The following is a 17850-nucleotide window of genomic DNA, read 5'->3' on the forward strand; positions in this document are numbered from 1 at the left end:
CTAGGTAATGGGTATGCATCCTTGTGTGTAATGCGGTTGATCCGTCTGTAGTCTACACACATCCTCATGGTCCCATCTTTTTTCTTAACTAGCACTAGTGGGGCTGCCCAGGGGCTACAACTGTCTCTTATTACCCCTGCCTCTTTCATTTCTTTGAGCATGTCTTTGGCACATTGGTAGTGAGCCGGTGGTACTGGTCTATACCTCTCCTTTATGGGTGGATGGTTACCTGTGGGTATAGTGTGCTCTACCCCTTTGATCTGCCCAAAGTCTAATGGGTGTTTGCTGAATATTTGTTCATATTCTTTCACTACTCGGTATACTCCATGCTTTTGATGGGAGGGTGTAGAATCGGTACCTACATGTAGCTTTTGGCACCAATCCTCCAGCTTTCCCTCTGAGCCATTGTCTTCCGCCTGACTTGACGGCTTCAAGGGCTCAACGGTGGTGATGGCGTTGTTATCAACCGTATATAGCTTAGCCATGGTAGCATACTTTGGTAGGGTGACCTCATCTTCCCCACAATTTAGAAGGCGTATTGGCACTCTTCCCCTGTGTACCTCAACTATTCCTCTGGCCGTCAGTACAGTGGGCCTACTGTCTGAGTACACGGGTTCTACCAGGGCCTGATAGTCTCGCCCTCTGATGCCTATTGCGGCTCTACACCAGACCAGCATTTCAGTTTTGGGAGGAATTACAATAGGTATTGGGTCACTTACCCTTGCACTGCCAATTTCACCTCCTGACATTTCTACCTGCTGCTTCAGCATCAAGGCTTTAATTTCCTTCTGCAGGAGTCTCTGTTGCCCAGGTTTGGCAGTCTCGACGATCTGCTGCAAGACAGTAATTACCTCTGCAAAACAATTTTCAATTACATTCATTCCTAGCAGCATAGTTGGTTCACGTTCTCGCCGGTCAACATCAACAATGATAATACCCTGATTCTGCAATTCTACTCTCCCAATCTTAATGGTCATTTCTCTGAAACCAACCTGTGGTACTAATTCACCATTGCTAGCCCATATATTCAATGCAACATTAGATGGACCACTGCTAACGTCTGAATCAGCCCAGTACCTCTTATAAAGGACATGCGGAATTGATGATATTTGGGAACCAGTGTCCAGCAAGGCGTTGAGCGGAATGCCATCCAGCACGATGGGGATGACTGGACGTCCTCCCACATACTTGTCGTGCCAGGGTGAAGGACCTTGAGAGTTCATTCCTGAGGAGCGGCCCGCCTCCCCAGGGGATCCCCATTTAAAGCACATTCACGGGCAAAGTGACCTGGCTCATTGCAACGGCGGCAAATGGGCTGTCCATCCGGCTGGTAGCGGTCGCTGGGTCGTCCTCTCGTCGCTTGGTATCTCCTAGGCCTCATCCATGGGACATCCTCCTTGCTGGTCGCCAGCTCAATCTTGGGTGCAGACTTGGATCCACGCAGCTCCTGGACGATTCTAGCCATGGAAGCAACAGTGTCTGTAAGGGCTTCAAGCTTTTGATGTAGAGCCTCATTAGTGATCGGCTCCAGGTGGTTAGCAACAGCCGCTGACATGGCCGATGTCACCGGCATTACTGGCTGCTGGGGTGCCACTGTAAGGTGTTGAACAGAGTCTATATCCTGCGGCTCCTCCACCTGCTGGAGGCGGATGGCTCTATCCTTTAGCTGGGCAAATGTTAGTCCTGGATCCTGGATCACCATCATGCTGAGTTGTCCCCGGTGGGAAGGGGATGAGAGTCCATCCAGGAATTGGTCTATCAGCAGCTTATCTGCTCCAGGGGCTAAGGCAGGTTCTGCTAATTTAAGTGCTCTGAGCGCCTCCTGCAAGTTTAAGGCAAAGTCTCTTGCGCTCTCTCTAGGTTTTTGCTTGCATCCAAAGAACCTCATTTTAGCCCGGCTGCCAGCAGTGGATTCAAAAGCTGCTTTTAGTCCAGCTATTATATGCTCTACAGTGTCCTTTGCATCGTCCGGCCAGGATGTAGCCTCCCGCTGGGCATTGCCAGTTAACTGTCCCATAAGCATACCAACACGCTGAGCTTCTGTCAGGGGGTACATGCTGTAGTAGATTTTTAGCTTTCCGATAAAGTCATTAAGTGTGTTGGGCTCACCTGAGTACTGCGGCAGCCACACTGCACCCGGGGTGTACGGCATCAGGAACGGCATGATAGGTGCCGCTGCACCGCCGGGTACAACAGCGTCTCCCTGCTGCGACATCTTTGCGCCCCCTTAGTTAATTTCACCAGTCTTCTTGACAGCAAGCCTGGGACACTTTTCTGCGTTTTCGTTCGGGTCGCAGCACCGAGCGCACCTCCTCTGCAAGCGGTGGGCGGAGTCTTAGTTTAGGCGCGATGTTTTCCCGCGCGTAGCAGGTAATGGCGTGATTAAAGATGGCGCCTGGAAAATTTTACCAATGATGTTTTTGGATTTTTCCAGGTATCTTTGCAAAGTTTAAAGTCCGTTCTTTGTTGCAACAATTCACAGTGCAAGTCTTTTATGCGATGCAATAAGTCTTTACAGGCGCACGTCACCCGGGTTGCAGCCGGGTCCAGTCCGCATCCTGTTCGTGACGCCAAAGTTGTGTCGCCAGGGGTTAAGGAGATACCCAGAACCGGGCCAAGGGGTCGCTTCTGGAAAGGGGATCACGGTGTCGTGACCCGGTCTGTGCTCCCTGGTTCCACAATAAAAAGGGGGGTTATGTTCGTGACGCCACCCGTGGAATGTGATCAGAGATGACCACCGCTGCTGCAGAACCTCCGGGGTGATGGAAGGCAGCTTGAGATGGGATGGCTCCCCACGGGTAGAGCCTTTTCCCCGGGGCAGTGTGTTAGTCTATGGGGGGGGAGCAGGACACGAGCACAATAAACAGGCAGACTCACGGTTTTGCAGTTTCTTTGTCTTTTACTGGTGATGGTATTCAGCAAAGTACTGTCCACGGAGTCTGTGAGGGGTTCAGGGTTTCTCCCACCCAGCCGGGCCGTTTTGGCTTCCTTGCCTGCACTGTGTGTCTGTGGCCCTGCTGCGGTATGAACTATGCAGCCGGCTCTGCTGTGCTCTGCTCCTAGGTACCGACCTGACAGGCAACTCGAGTCCTTCCTAGTATGTTCCTGAACTCTGCGCTTGTTGCTTGTGTCTGTGGTACAGATAGAGAATGTGGAATCCTCACTTCTCTGGTGTTCACTGTGCAGTATGTAACCTGCAGTCTCGGATCCAGCATCCGTTCTGTGTGCTCCACTGGGATAATCTCAGCAATGCTCTGTCTCCCAGGAATGTTCTCTGTGTACGCTTTCTCCTTTCCTCAGACCCTCAGCTAGGCCTGGAATTGGTCAGTGGATCCTGAGGTGAGCTACAGCCAGCTTCCAACCTGCAGATCCTTCCTTCTCAGTGCTCTGCACTGAACTTCCAAACTGAAACTACTTCTGACCATTTCCTCCCCCCACCAGAATATACAGGGAAGCAGCTTGGTCTCCCCCTTCTGGCCAGGAGGTCTTGGTGTTGTGTGTGGGGAGTTAACCCTTTGTGTTGTTACTGTGGCAACCCTGGGGTGCCACAATTACACTGTATTATCTCCTATACGTGCTGCCCGTCCTCCATGATTACACTGTATTATCCCCTATACGGTGCTGCCCGTCCTCCATGATTACACTGTATTATCTCCTATACGTGCTGCCCGTCCTCCATGATTACACTGTATTATCTCCTATACGTGCTGCCCGTCCTCCATGATTACACTGTATTATCTCCTATACGTGCTGCCCGTCCTCCATGATTACACTGTATTATCTCCTATACGGTGCTGCCCGTCCTCCATGATTACACTGCATTATCTCCTATACGGTGCTGCCCGTCCTCCATGATTACACTGTATTATCTCCTATACGGTGCTGCCCGTCCTCCATGTTTACACTGTATTATCTCCTATACGTGCTGCCCGTCCTCCATGATTACACTGTATTATCTCCTATACGGTGCTGCCCGTCCTCCATGATTACACTGTATTATCTCCTATACGTGCTGCCCGTCCTCCATGATTACACTGTATTATCTCCTATACGTGCTGCCCGTCCTCCATGATTACACTGTATTATCTCCTATACGTGCTGCCCGTCCTCCATGATTACACTGTATTATCTCCTATACGTGCTGCCCATCCTCCATGATTACACTGTATTATCTCCTATACGTGCTGCCCGTCCTCCATGATTACACTGTATTATCTCCTATACGTGCTGCCCGTCCTCCATGTTTATACTGTATTATCTCCTATACGTGCTGCCCGTCCTCCATGTTTACACTGTATTATCTCCTATACGGTGCTGCCCGTCCTCCATGATTACACTGTATTATCTCCTATACGGTGCTGCCCGTCCTCCATGATTACACTGTATTATCTCCTATACGGTGCTGCCCGTCCTCCATGATTACACTGTATTATCTCCTATACGTGCTGCCCGTCCTCCATGATTACACTGTATTATCTCCTATACGTGCTGCCCGTCCTCCATGTTTATACTGTATTATCTCCTATACGATGCTGCCCGTCCTCCATGATTACACTGTATTATCTCCTATACGTGCTGCCCGTCCTCCATGATTACACTGTATTATCTCCTATACGTGCTGCCCGTCCTCCATGTTTATACTGTATTATCTCCTATACGGTGCTGCCCGTCCTCCATGATTACACTGTATTATCTCCTATACGGTGCTGCCCGTTCTCCATGATTACACTGTATTATCTCCTATACGGTGCTGCCCGTCCTCCATGATTACACTGTATGATCTCCTATACGTGCTGCCCGTCCTCCATGATTACACTGTATTATCTCCTATACGTGCTGCCCATCCTCCATGATTACACTGTATTATCTCCTATACGGTGCTGCCCGTCCTCCATGATTACACTGTATTATCTCCTATACGTGCTGCCCATCCTCCATGATTACACTGTATTATCTCCTATACGGTGCTGCCCGTCCTCCATGATTACACTGTATTATATCCTATACGTGCTGCCCGTCCTCCATGATTACACTGTATTATCTCCTATACGTGCTGCCCATCCTCCATGATTACACTGTATTATCTCCTATACGGTGCTGCCCGTCCTCCATGATTACACTGTATTATCTCCTATACGTGCTGCCCGTCCTCCATGATTACACTGTATTATCTCCTATACGTGCTGCCCGTCCTCCATGATTACACTGTATTATCTCCTATACGTGCTGCCCGTCCTCCATGATTACACTGTATTATCTCCTATACGTGCTGCCCATCCTCCATGATTACACTGTATTATCTCCTATACGTGCTGCCCATCCTCCATGATTACACTGTATTATCTCCTATACGTGCTGCCCGTCCTCCATGATTACACTGTATTATCTCCTATACGTGCTGCCCGTCCTCCATGTTTATACTGTATTATCTCCTATACGATGCTGCCCGTCCTCCATGATTACACTGTATTATCTCCTATACGTGCTGCCCGTCCTCCATGATTACACTGTATTATCTCCTATACGTGCTGCCCGTCCTCCATGTTTATACTGTATTATCTCCTATACGGTGCTGCCCGTCCTCCATGATTACACTGTATTATCTCCTATACGGTGCTGCCCGTTCTCCATGATTACACTGTATTATCATCCTATACGGTGCTGCCCGTCCTCCATGATTACACTGTATGATCTCCTATACGTGCTGCCCGTCCTCCATGATTACACTGTATTATCTCCTATACGTGCTGCCCATCCTCCATGATTACACTGTATTATCTCCTATACGGTGCTGCCCGTCCTCCATGATTACACTGTATTATCTCCTATACGTGCTGCCCATCCTCCATGATTACACTGTATTATCTCCTATACGGTGCTGCCCGTCCTCCATGATTACACTGTATTATATCCTATACGTGCTGCCCGTCCTCCATGATTACACTGTATTATCTCCTATACGTGCTGCCCATCCTCCATGATTACACTGTATTATCTCCTATACGGTGCTGCCCGTCCTCCATGATTACACTGTATTATCTCCTATACGTGCTGCCCGTCCTCCATGATTACACTGTATTATCTCCTATACGTGATGCCCGTCCTCCATGATTACACTGTATTATCTCCTATACGGTGCTGCCCGTCCTCCATGATTACACTGTATTATCTCCTATACGGTGCTGCCCGTCCTCCATGTTTACACTGTATTATCTCCTATACGTGCTGCCCGTCCTCCATGATTACACTGTATTATCTCCTATACGTGCTGCCTGTCCTCCATGATTACACTGTATTATCTCCTATACGATGCTGCCCGTCCTCCATGTTTATACTGTATTATCTCCTATACGTGCTGCCCGTCCTCCATGATTACACTGTATTATCTCCTATACGTGCTGCCCGTCCTCCATGATTACACTGTATTATCTCCTATACGGTGCTGCCCGTCCTCCATGATTACACTGTATTATCTCCTATACGTGCTGCCCGTCCTCCATGATTACACTGTATTATCTCCTATACGTGCTGCCTGTCCTCCATGATTACACTGTATTATCTCCTATACGGTGCTGCCCGTCCTCCATGATTACACTGTATTATCTCCTATACGTGCTGCCTGTCCTCCATGATTACACTGTATTATCTCCTATACGATGCTGCCCGTCCTCCATGATTACACTGTATTATCTCCTATACGTGCTGCCCGTCCTCCATGATTACACTGTATTATCTCCTATACGTGCTGCCTGTCCTCCATGATTACACTGTATTATCTCCTATACGTGCTGCCCGTCCTCCATGATTACACTGTATTATCTCCTATACGTGCTGCCCGTCCTCCATGATTACACTGTATTATCTCCTATACGATGCTGCCCGTCCTCCATGAGTACACTGTATTATCTCCTATACGTGCTGCCCGTCCTCCATGATTACACTGTATTATCTCCTATACGTGCTGCCCGTCCTCCATGATTACACTGTATTATCTCCTATACGTGCTGCCCGTCCTCCATGATTACACTGTATTATCTCCTATACGTGCTGCCCGTCCTCCATGATTACACTGTATTATCTCCTATACGGTGCTGCCCGTCCTCCATGATTACACTGTATTATCTCCTATACGTGCTGCCCATCCTCCATGATTACACTGTATTATCTCCTATACGTGCTGCCCGTCCTCCATGATTACACTGTATTATCTCCTATACGTGCTGCCCGTCCTCCATGTTTATACTGTATTATCTCCTATACGGTGCTGCCCGTCCTCCATGATTACACTGTATTATCTCCTATACGTGCTGCCCATCCTCCATGATTACACTGTATTATCTCCTATATGGTGCTGCCCGTCCTCCATGTTTACACTGTATTATCTCCTATACGTGCTGCCCGTCCTCCATGATTACACTGTATTATCTCCTATATGGTGCTGCCCGTCCTCCATGTTTACACTGTATTATCTCCTATACGTGCTGCCCGTCCTCCATGATTACACTGTATTATCTCCTATACGTGCTGCCCGTCCTCCATGATTACACTGTATTATCTCCTATACGTGCTGCCCGTCCTCCATGATTACACTGTATTATCTCCTATACGTGCTGCCCGTCCTCCATCGTTACACTGTATTATCTCCTATACGTGCTGCCCGTCCTCCATGATTACACTGTATTATCTCCTATACGTGCTGCCCATCCTCCATGATTACACTGTATTATCTCCTATACGTGCTGCCCGTCCTCCATGATTACACTGTATTATCTCCTATACGTGCTGCCCGTCCTCCATGTTTATACTGTATTATCTCCTATACGGTGCTGCCCGTCCTCCATGTTTACACTGTATTATCTCCTATACGTGCTGCCCGTCCTCCATGATTACACTGTATTATCTCCTATACGTGCTGCCCGTCCTCCATGATTACACTGTATTATCTCCTATACGTGCTGCCCGTCCTCCATGTTTATACTGTATTATCTCCTATACGGTGCTGCCCGTCCTCCATGATTACACTGTATTATCTCCTATACGTGCTGCCCGTCCTCCATGATTACACTGTATTATCTCCTATACGTGCTGCCCGTCCTCCATGATTACACTGTATTATCTCCTATACGTGCTGCCCGTCCTCCATGATTATACTGTATTATCTCCTATACGGTGCTGCCCGTCCTCCATGATTACACTGTATTATCTCCTATACGTGCTGCCCGTCCTCCATGTTTACACTGTATTATCTCCTATACGTGCTGCCCATCCTCCATGTTTACACTGTATTATCTCCTATACGTGCTGCCCGTCCTCCATGTTTACACTGTATTATCTCCTATACGTGCTGCCCGTCCTCCATGTTTACACTGTATTATCTCCTATACGTGCTGCCCGTCCTCCATGATTACACTGTATTATCTCCTATACGTGCTGCCCATCCTCCATGATTATACTGTATTATCTCCTATACGTGCTGCCCGTCCTCCATGTTTATACTGTATTATCTCCTATACGTGCTGCCCGTCCTCCATGATTACACTGTATTATCTCCTATACGTGCTGCCCATCCTCCATGATTATACTGTATTATCTCCTATACGTGCTGCCCGTTCTCCATGTTTACACTGTATTATCTCCTATACGTGCTGCCCGTCCTCCATGATTACACTGTATTATCTCCTATACGTGCTGCCCGTCCTCCATGATTACACTGTATTATCTCCTATACGTGCTGCCCGTCCTCCATGATTACACTGTATTATCTCCTATACGTGCTGCCCGTCCTCCATGATTACACTGTATTATCTCCTATACGGTGCTGCCCGTCCTCCATGATTACACTGTATTATCTCCTATACGTGCTGCCCGTCCTCCATGATTACACTGTATTATCTCCTATACGGTGCTGCCCGTCCTCCATGATTACACTGTATTATCTCCTATACGGTGCTGCCCGTCCTCCATGTTTACACTGTATTATCTCCTATACGTGCTGCCCGTCCTCCATGATTACACTGTATTATCTCCTATACGTGCTGCCTGTCCTCCATGATTACACTGTATTATCTCCTATACGTGCTGCCCGTCCTCCATGATTACACTGTATTATCTCCTATACGTGCTGCCCATCCTCCATGATTACACTGTATTATCTCCTATACGTGCTGCCCGTCCTCCATGATTACACTGTATTATCTCCTATACGGTGCTGCCCATCCTCCATGTTTACACTGTATTATCTCCTATACGTGCTGCCCGTCCTCCATGATTACACTGTATTATCTCCTATACGGTGCTGCCCATCCTCCATGTTTACACTGTATTATCTCCTATACGTGCTGCCCGTCCTCCATGATTACACTGTATTATCTCCTATACGGTGCTGCCCATCCTCCATGTTTACACTGTATTATCTCCTATACGTGCTGCCCGTCCTCCATGATTACACTGTATTATCTCCTATACGTGCTGCCCGTCCTCCATGATTACACTCTATTATCTCCTATACGTGCTGCCCGTCCTCCATGATTACACTGTATTATCTCCTATACGTGCTGCCCGTCTTCCATGTTTATACTGTATTATCTCCTATACGTGCTGCCCGTCCTCCATGATTACACTGTATTATCTCCTATACGTGCTGCCCGTCCTCCATGATTACACTGTATTATCTCCTATACGTGCTGCCCGTCCTCCATGATTACACTATATTATCTCCTATACGTGCTGCCCGTCCTCCATGATTACACTGTATTATCTCCTATACGGCGCTGCCCGTCCTCCATGTTTATACTGTATTATCTCCTATACGATGCTGCCCGTCCTCCATGATTACACTGTATTATCTCCTATACGTGCTGCCCGTCCTCCATGTTTATACTGTATTATCTCCTATACGTGCTGCCCGTCCTCCATGATTACACTGTATTATCTCCTATACGTCCTGCCCGTCCTCCATGATTACACTGTATTATCTCCTATACGTGCTGCCCGTCCTCCATGATTACACTGTATTATCTCCTATACGGTGCTGCCTGTCCTCCATGTTTATACTGTATTATCTCCTATACGTGCTGCCTGTCCTCCATGATTACACTGTATTATCTCCTATACGGTGCTGCCCGTCCTCCATGATTACACTGTATTATCTCCTATACGTGCTGCCCGTCCTCCATGATTACACTGTATTATCTCCTATACGGTGCTGCCCGTCCTCCATGTTTACACTGTATTATCTCCTATACGGTGCTGCCCGTCCTCCATGTTTATACTGTATTATCTCCTATACGTGCTGCCCGTCCTCCATGATTACACTGTATTATCTCCTATACGATGCTGCCCGTCCTCCATGTTTACACTGTATTATCTCCTATACGGTGCTGCCCGTCCTCCATGTTTATACTGTATTATCTCCTATACGTGCTGCCCGTCCTCCATGATTACACTGTATTATCTCCTATACGGTGCTGCCCGTCCTCCATGTTTACACTGTATTATCTCCTATACGTGCTGCCCGTCCTCCATGTTTATACTGTATTATCTCCTATACATGCTGCCCGTCCTCCATGTTTATACTGTATTATCTCCTATACATGCTGCCCGTCCTCCATGTTTATACTGTATTATCTCCTATACGATGCTGCCCGTCCTCCATGTTTATACTGTATTATCTCATATAATTGCCTACATTGTGGGTTGATTAGTTTATTTTTTGATGTCCCTCAATCAGGTCTGGTAATGTGGAAGAAAACAAGAGTGGATTTTGTCCCCAGGAGAAGAGGGATTCTGTTATTGATGAAGGTGATGAAGGTAATGAAGGTGGGCTCCAATCCCAAAGTACTGAACCCCAGAAATCATCACACCCCAGACACCTATGAGCAGAGGAGTCATGTGCGGGAGCCCAGAAATCACCACACCCCAGACACCTATGAGCAGAGGAGTTATCTGCGGGGCCCAGAAATCATCACACCCCAGACACCTATGAACAGAGGAGTTATCTGCGGGCCCCAGAAATCATCACACCCCAGACACCTATGAGCAGAGGAGCAGTGTGCGGGGCCCAGAAATCATCACACCCCAGACACCTATGAACAGAGGAGTTATCTGCGGGCCCCAGAAATCATCACACCCCAGACACCTATGAGCAGAGGAGCAGTGTGCGGGGGCCAGAAATCACCACACCCCAGACACCTATGAGCAGAGGAGCAGTGTGCGGGGGCCAGAAATCACCACACCCCAGACACCTATGAGCAGAGGAGCAGTGTGCGGGGGCCAGAAATCACCACACCCCAGACACCTATGGGCAGAGGAGCAGCGTGCGGGGGCCAGAAATCACCACACCCCAGACACCTATGAGCAGAGGAGCAGTGTGCGGGGTCCAGAAATCACCACACCCCAGACACCTATGGGCAGAGGAGCAGTGTGCGGGGTCCAGAAATCACCACACCCCAGACACCTATGAGCAGAGGAGCAGTGTGCGGGGGCCAGAAATCACCACACCCCAGACACCTATGAGCAGAGGAGCAGTGTGCGGGGTCCAGAAATCACCACACCCCAGACACCTATGGGCAGAGGAGCAGTGTGCGGGGTCCAGAAATCACCACACCCCAGACACCTATGAACAGAGGAGCAGTGTGCGGGGGCCCAGAAATCACCACACCCCAGACACCTATGGGCAGAGGAGCAGTGTGCGGGGCCCAGAAATCACCACACCCCAGACACCTATGAGCAGAGGAGCAGTGTGCGGGGTCCAGAAATCACCACACCCCAGACACCTATGAGCAGAGGAGTCATGTGCGGGGCCCAGAAATCATCACACCCCAGACACCTATGAGCAGAGGAGCAGTGTGCGGGGGCCCAGAAATCACCACACCCCAGACACCTATGAGCAGAGGAGCAGTGTGCGGGGGCCAGAAATCACCACACCCCAGACACCTATGAGCAGAGGAGTAGTGTGCGGGGGCCAGAAATCACCACACCCCAGACACCTATGAGCAGAGGAGTCATGTGCGGGGCCCAGAAATCACCACACCCCAGACACCTATGAGCAGAGGAGTCATGTGCGGGGCCCAGAAATCCCCACACCCCAGACACCTATGAGCAGAGGAGTAGTGTGCGGGGGCCAGAAATCACCACACCCCAGACACCTATGAGCAGAGGAGCAGTGTGCGGGGCCCAGAAATCATCACACCCCAGACACCTATGAGTAGAGGAGCAGTGTGCGGGGCCCAGAAATCACCACACCCCAGACACCTATGAGCAGAGGAGCAGTGTGCGGGGTCCAGAAATCATCACACCCCAGACACCTATGAGCAGAGGAGCAGTGTGCGGGGCCAGAAATCACCACACCCCAGACACCTATGAGCAGAGGAGCAGTGTGCGGGGCCAGAAATCACCACACCCCAGACACCTATGAGCAGAGGAGCAGTGTGCGGGGCCCAGAAATCACCACACCCCAGACACCTATGAGCAGAGGAGCAGTGTGCGGGGGCCAGAAATCACCACACCCCAGACACCTATGAGCAGAGGAGCAGTGTGCGGGGCCAGAAATCATCACACTCCAGACACCTATGAGCAGAGGAGCAGTGTGCGGGCCCAGAAATCACCACACCCCAGACACCTATGAGCAGAGGAGTAGTGTGCGGGGGCCAGAAATCATCACACCCCAGACACCTATGAGCAGAGGAGCAGTGTGCGGGGGCCAGAAATCACCACACCCCAGACACCTATGAGCAGAGGAGTCATGTGCGGGGGCCAGAAATCATCACACCCCAGACACCTATGAGCAGAGGAGCAGTGTGCGGGGCCCAGAAATCACCACACCCCAGACACCTATGGGCAGAGGAGCAGTGTGCGGGGGCCAGAAATCATCACACCCCAGACACCTATGAGCAGAGGAGCAGTGTGCGGGGCCCAGAAATCACCACACCCCAGACACCTATGGGCAGAGGAGCAGTGTGCGGGGGCCCAGAAATCACCACACCCCAGACACCTATGAGCAGAGGAGCAGTGTGCGGGGGCCCAGAAATCACCACACCCCAGACACCTATGAGCAGAGGAGCAGTATGCGGGGCCCAGAAATCATCACACCCCAGACACCTATGAGCAGAGGAGTAGTGTGCGGGGGCCAGAAATCACCACACCCCAGACACCTATGGGCAGAGGAGCAGTGTGCGGGGCCCAGAAATCACCACACCCCAGACACCTATGAGCAGAGGAGCAGTATGCGGGGCCCAGAAATCATCACACCCCAGACACCTATGAGCAGAGGAGCAGTGTGCGGGGCCCAGAAATCACCACACCCCAGACACCTATGAGCAGAGGAGTCATGTGCGGGGGCCAGAAATCACCACACCCCAGACACCTATGAGCAGAGGAGCAGTGTGCGGGGGCCCAGAAATCACCACACCCCAGACACCTATGAGCAGAGGAGCAGTGTGCGGGGCCCAGAAATCACCACACCCCAGACACCTATGAGCAGAGGAGCAGTGTGCGGGGGCCAGAAATCATCACACCCCAGACACCTATGAGCAGAGGAGCAGTGTGCGGGGCCCAGAAATCACCACACCCCAGACACCTATGGGCAGAGGAGCAGTGTGCGGGGCCCAGAAATCACCACACCCCAGACACCTATGAGCAGAGGAGCAGTGTGCGGGGGCCAGAAATCACCACACCCCAGACACCTATGAGCAGAGGAGTCATGTGCGGGGCCCAGAAATCATCACACCCCAGACACCTATGAGCAGAGGAGCAGTGTGCGGGGCCCAGAAATCATCACACCCCAGACACCTATGAGCAGAGGAGTCATGTGCGGGGGCCAGAAATCACCACACCCCAGACACCTATGAGCAGAGGAGCAGTGTGCGGGGGCCCAGAAATCATCACACCCCAGACACCTATGAGCAGAGGAGCAGTGTGCGGGGGCCCAGAAATCACCACACCCCAGACACCTATGAGCAGAGGAGTCATGTGCGGGGGGCCAGAAATCATCACACCCCAGACACCTATGAGCAGAGGAGCAGTGTGCGGGGGCCCAGAAATCACCACACCCCAGACACCTATGAGCAGAGGAGCAGTGAGCGGGGGCCAGAAATCACCACACCCCAGACACCTATGAGCAGAGGAGCAGTGAGCGGGGGCCCAGAAATCACCACACCCCAGACACCTATGAGCAGAGGAGTCATGTGCGGGGGGCCAGAAATCATCACACCCCAGACACCTATGAGCAGAGGAGCAGTGTGCGGGGGCCCAGAAATCACCACACCCCAGACACCTATGAGCAGAGGAGTTATCTGCGGGGCCCAGAAATCATCACACCCCAGACACCTATGAACAGAGGAGTTATCTGCGGGGCCCAGAAATCACCACACCCCAGACACCTATGAGCAGAGGAGCAGTGTGCGGGGGCCAGAAATCACCACACCCCAGACACCTATGGGCAGAGGAGTCATGTGCGGGGGCCAGAAATCACCACATCCCAGACACCTATAGGCAGAGGAGTCATGTGCGGGGGGCCAGAAATCACCACACCCCAGACACCTATGGGCAGAGGAGTCATGTGCGGGGGGCCAGAAATCATCACACCCCAGACACCTATGAGCAGAGGAGCAGTGTGCGGGGGCCCAGAAATCATCACACCCCAGACACCTATGAGCAGAGGAGTTATCTGCGGGGCCCAGAAATCATCACACCCCAGACACCTATGAACAGAGGAGTTATCTGCGGGGCCCAGAAATCACCACACCCCAGACACCTATGGGCAGAGGAGCAGTGTGCGGGGGCCCAGAAATCACCACACCCCAGACACCTATGGGCAGAGGAGTCATCTGCGGGGGCCCAGAAATCATCACACCCCAGACACCTATGAACAGAGGAGTTATCTGCGGGGCCCAGAAATCACCACACCCCAGACACCTATGAGCAGAGGAGCAGTGTGCGGGGCCCAGAAATCACCACACCCCAGACACCTATGAGCAGAGGAGCAGTGTGCGGGGGCCCAGAAATCACCACACCCCAGACACCTATGAGCAGAGGAGCACTGTGCGGGGGCCCAGAAATCACCACACCCCAGACACCTATGGGCAGAGGAGTCATCTGCGGGGGCCCAGAAATCATCACACCCCAGACACCTATGAGCAGAGGAGTTATCTGCGGGGCCCAGAAATCATCACACCCCAGACACCTATGAGCAGAGGAGCAGTGTGCGGGGGCCAGAAATCATCACACCCCAGACACCTATGGGCAGAGGAGTCATGTGCGAAGGCCCAGAAATCATCACACCCCAGACACCTATGAGCAGAGGAGCAGTGTGCGGGGGCCCAGAAATCACCACACCCCAGACACCTATGAGCAGAGGAGCAGTGTGCGGGGGCCAGAAATCACCACACCCCAGACACCTATGAGCAGAGGAGCAGTGTGCGGGGGCCAGAAATCACCACACCCCAGACACCTATGAGCAGAGGAGTCATGTGCGGGGGCCCAGAAATCATCACACCCCAGACACCTATGAGCAGAGGAGTCATGTGCGGGGGCCCAGAAATCACCACACCCCAGACACCTATGGGCAGAGGAGTCATCTGCGGGGGCCTAGAAATCATCACACCCCAGACACCTATGAGCAGAGGAGTTATCTGCGGGGCCCAGAAATCATCACACCCCAGACACCTATGAGCAGAGGAGTCATGTGCGGGGCCCAGAAATCACCACACCCCAGACACCTATGAGCAGAGGAGCAGTGTGCGGGGGCTCAGAAATCACCACACCCCAGACACCTATGAGCAGAGGAGCAGTGTGCGGGGGCCAGAAATCACCACACCCCAGACACCTATGAGCAGAGGAGCAGTGTGCGGGGGCCCAGAAATCACCACACCCCAGACACCTATGGGCAGAGTAGTCATGTGCGGGGGCCCAGAAATCACTGACTCGCCCACCCCAGGGCTGTGGGACACCCGGTGCCGGGCCGGACTAGTCCGGTGGTAGTCAGTGGTGGCTGGGCCCGGCTCCGTGGCCCTGGTGGGTGTCAGTTGAATATGTGGCTGATGACTTTAATGTTTGTGTTCGTGACGCCACCTGTGGTATGCGGCTATTAAGCCGCCGCTGCTGTGTGAGGCCTCCGGGATGATGTTATGGCAGCAATGGTGGTACTGCTCCCCACAGGTGGAGCGGTGCCCCGGGACACAGTTGGTGCTTGTGGAAGTCTATGGTGTTGTGTGACTAACACGGTGCAGGGCCGACAAGCAATGAAAGAAACAGGCACAAACAGTAGTCTCTTTACCTTCTCCTCTTTTACTCGGCAGAAACTTAGTCCAGGGAGACCGTCACAGATGGTAAAGATGATCCGGCCGGCCTGGAAGTGCCTGGGGTGATCTTTGGCCAGTTGAGTATGAGGCCTACTCCTTAATCTTTCTCTGCTGTTTTAGGACACTGCACTTTGGGTTTGCAATTGCCCTCTTGCTGCTGGGACTTGTTGTTCGTCCCCTTTTCTGTGTGGTAGACTGCGCAGGCCCTCTCTGGTGCTTCTCTGCTGGAGCTCACACCAGGCCCTTGGGATGCAGTTGTACCTTCAGATTGCTTCTGGGACAGGGGCTTACAGCTCCCCTGCCCTCCGGATTCAGCTACCAGGGATGGATTTTATGCCCTGGCAACTACAGACTCCGATGTCCGAGTCCCTGCTGTGCCTCTCTGCTCCCCTTGCTTCACTGGGCCAAGCTATCCCAGCTCTAGGCCCCAGTTTACAAGGCAGCACTACTCTGCGTCTGCACTCTTTCACTCCTGTCTCCAGACTAACTACCACTTCCTCCTTCCAGCCAGACTTAAGGAATGCTCCCTGAAGTTCCAGGTTCAGAGCTCCCCCTGCTGGCCGGAGGGAGAACTGTGTTGAGTGTTAACTTACTGGCCAATAGATCTCCCAATTACCTCCAGGCTCAGCATTAACCCTTTTGGGAGGGCAATGCTGTTGTGGCGACCAGGTCCTGGGGCGCCACACTCCCCCTTAGTTAAATTCAGTACTCCCGGACTGTAGAAACAAACATGACATGTTAGAACATTTCATCCCATTATGGGAGGCGCAATTACTTTAACGTTACAACCTTAAACATTACTATAAGAGTCCAGTGTGGCTCCCTGCCGGGTGTCCATTACACTGCTCCATGGGGGACCTGCCGCGTTCAAACCCCCAACGTAGGCTCTGGGCGTGCGTCAGAGCATTGATGACCCCACTCTATGCACGCCGGACGGGTTTTTCTTCAGGGGTGTTGAGCACACTGGTGCTAACTATGAACAATTTAGGTGTTGGCCACCCATAGTCCAGTGGCCCAATTGTCCATTTTCGCAATCAAAGAAAAAGAAAACATTTTGTACACAACATGACAGACATTTTGCATAACTATTTACATTCTAATAAGTACTCTTTCCCTTATACAGTTGACTCCCTATACCTTAGAGGGGGTTGTCCCCGAGTGCTGCGCTGGGACCTACGTAGCTCTGGTGTTTGCCCCTGACTACGTGGTGCGTCTTCTATCTCAGCACTACAGGTGGGTCTAACCCCCTGTTACGGGGGGCTGTCTGATAATAACCGAAAGGAGTATCAGACAGTCAGGGTCCACCGTGCAAAGACTTTGCTGCAGACTATGGCAGAGTGCAATACCTCTGTTAACTCACAGAAGGATATAATAAGTAAGTAAAGCAATTCCTCCCTTACTTGGAGGGTGTGTGGAATGATCTCTGTTAATAATCACAGAGACAAAGGCAATGTGTGCGAAATGGCACCTACCTAGGTCCGCTCTTCTAGTGGTGCAAAAGAGACGAACAGCAGCGTAAGCCGCACAAAGCTCCTACCTGCGTTCGCTCCAC

At 51.4% G+C, this 17850-nt stretch overlaps 1 protein-coding gene across 1 annotated transcript in view; it reads left to right on the top strand.

The window, feature by feature from the left end:
- LOC142313185 (cilia- and flagella-associated protein 337-like) overlaps nt 1-17850 on the top strand; it is a 246589-nt gene that overhangs the window by 170408 nt on the left and 58331 nt on the right. Inside the window, exons 16-17 of the mRNA XM_075352170.1 lie at nt 10730-10787; nt 17775-17808. Coding sequence (XP_075208285.1) covers nt 10730-10787; nt 17775-17808 — 92 coding nt within the window. The remainder of the gene's footprint in view (nt 1-10729; nt 10788-17774; nt 17809-17850) is intronic.

Source organism: Anomaloglossus baeobatrachus, chromosome 5 (genome assembly GCF_048569485.1).
Source record: "Anomaloglossus baeobatrachus isolate aAnoBae1 chromosome 5, aAnoBae1.hap1, whole genome shotgun sequence".
Lineage (NCBI taxonomy): Eukaryota > Metazoa > Chordata > Amphibia > Anura > Aromobatidae > Anomaloglossus > Anomaloglossus baeobatrachus.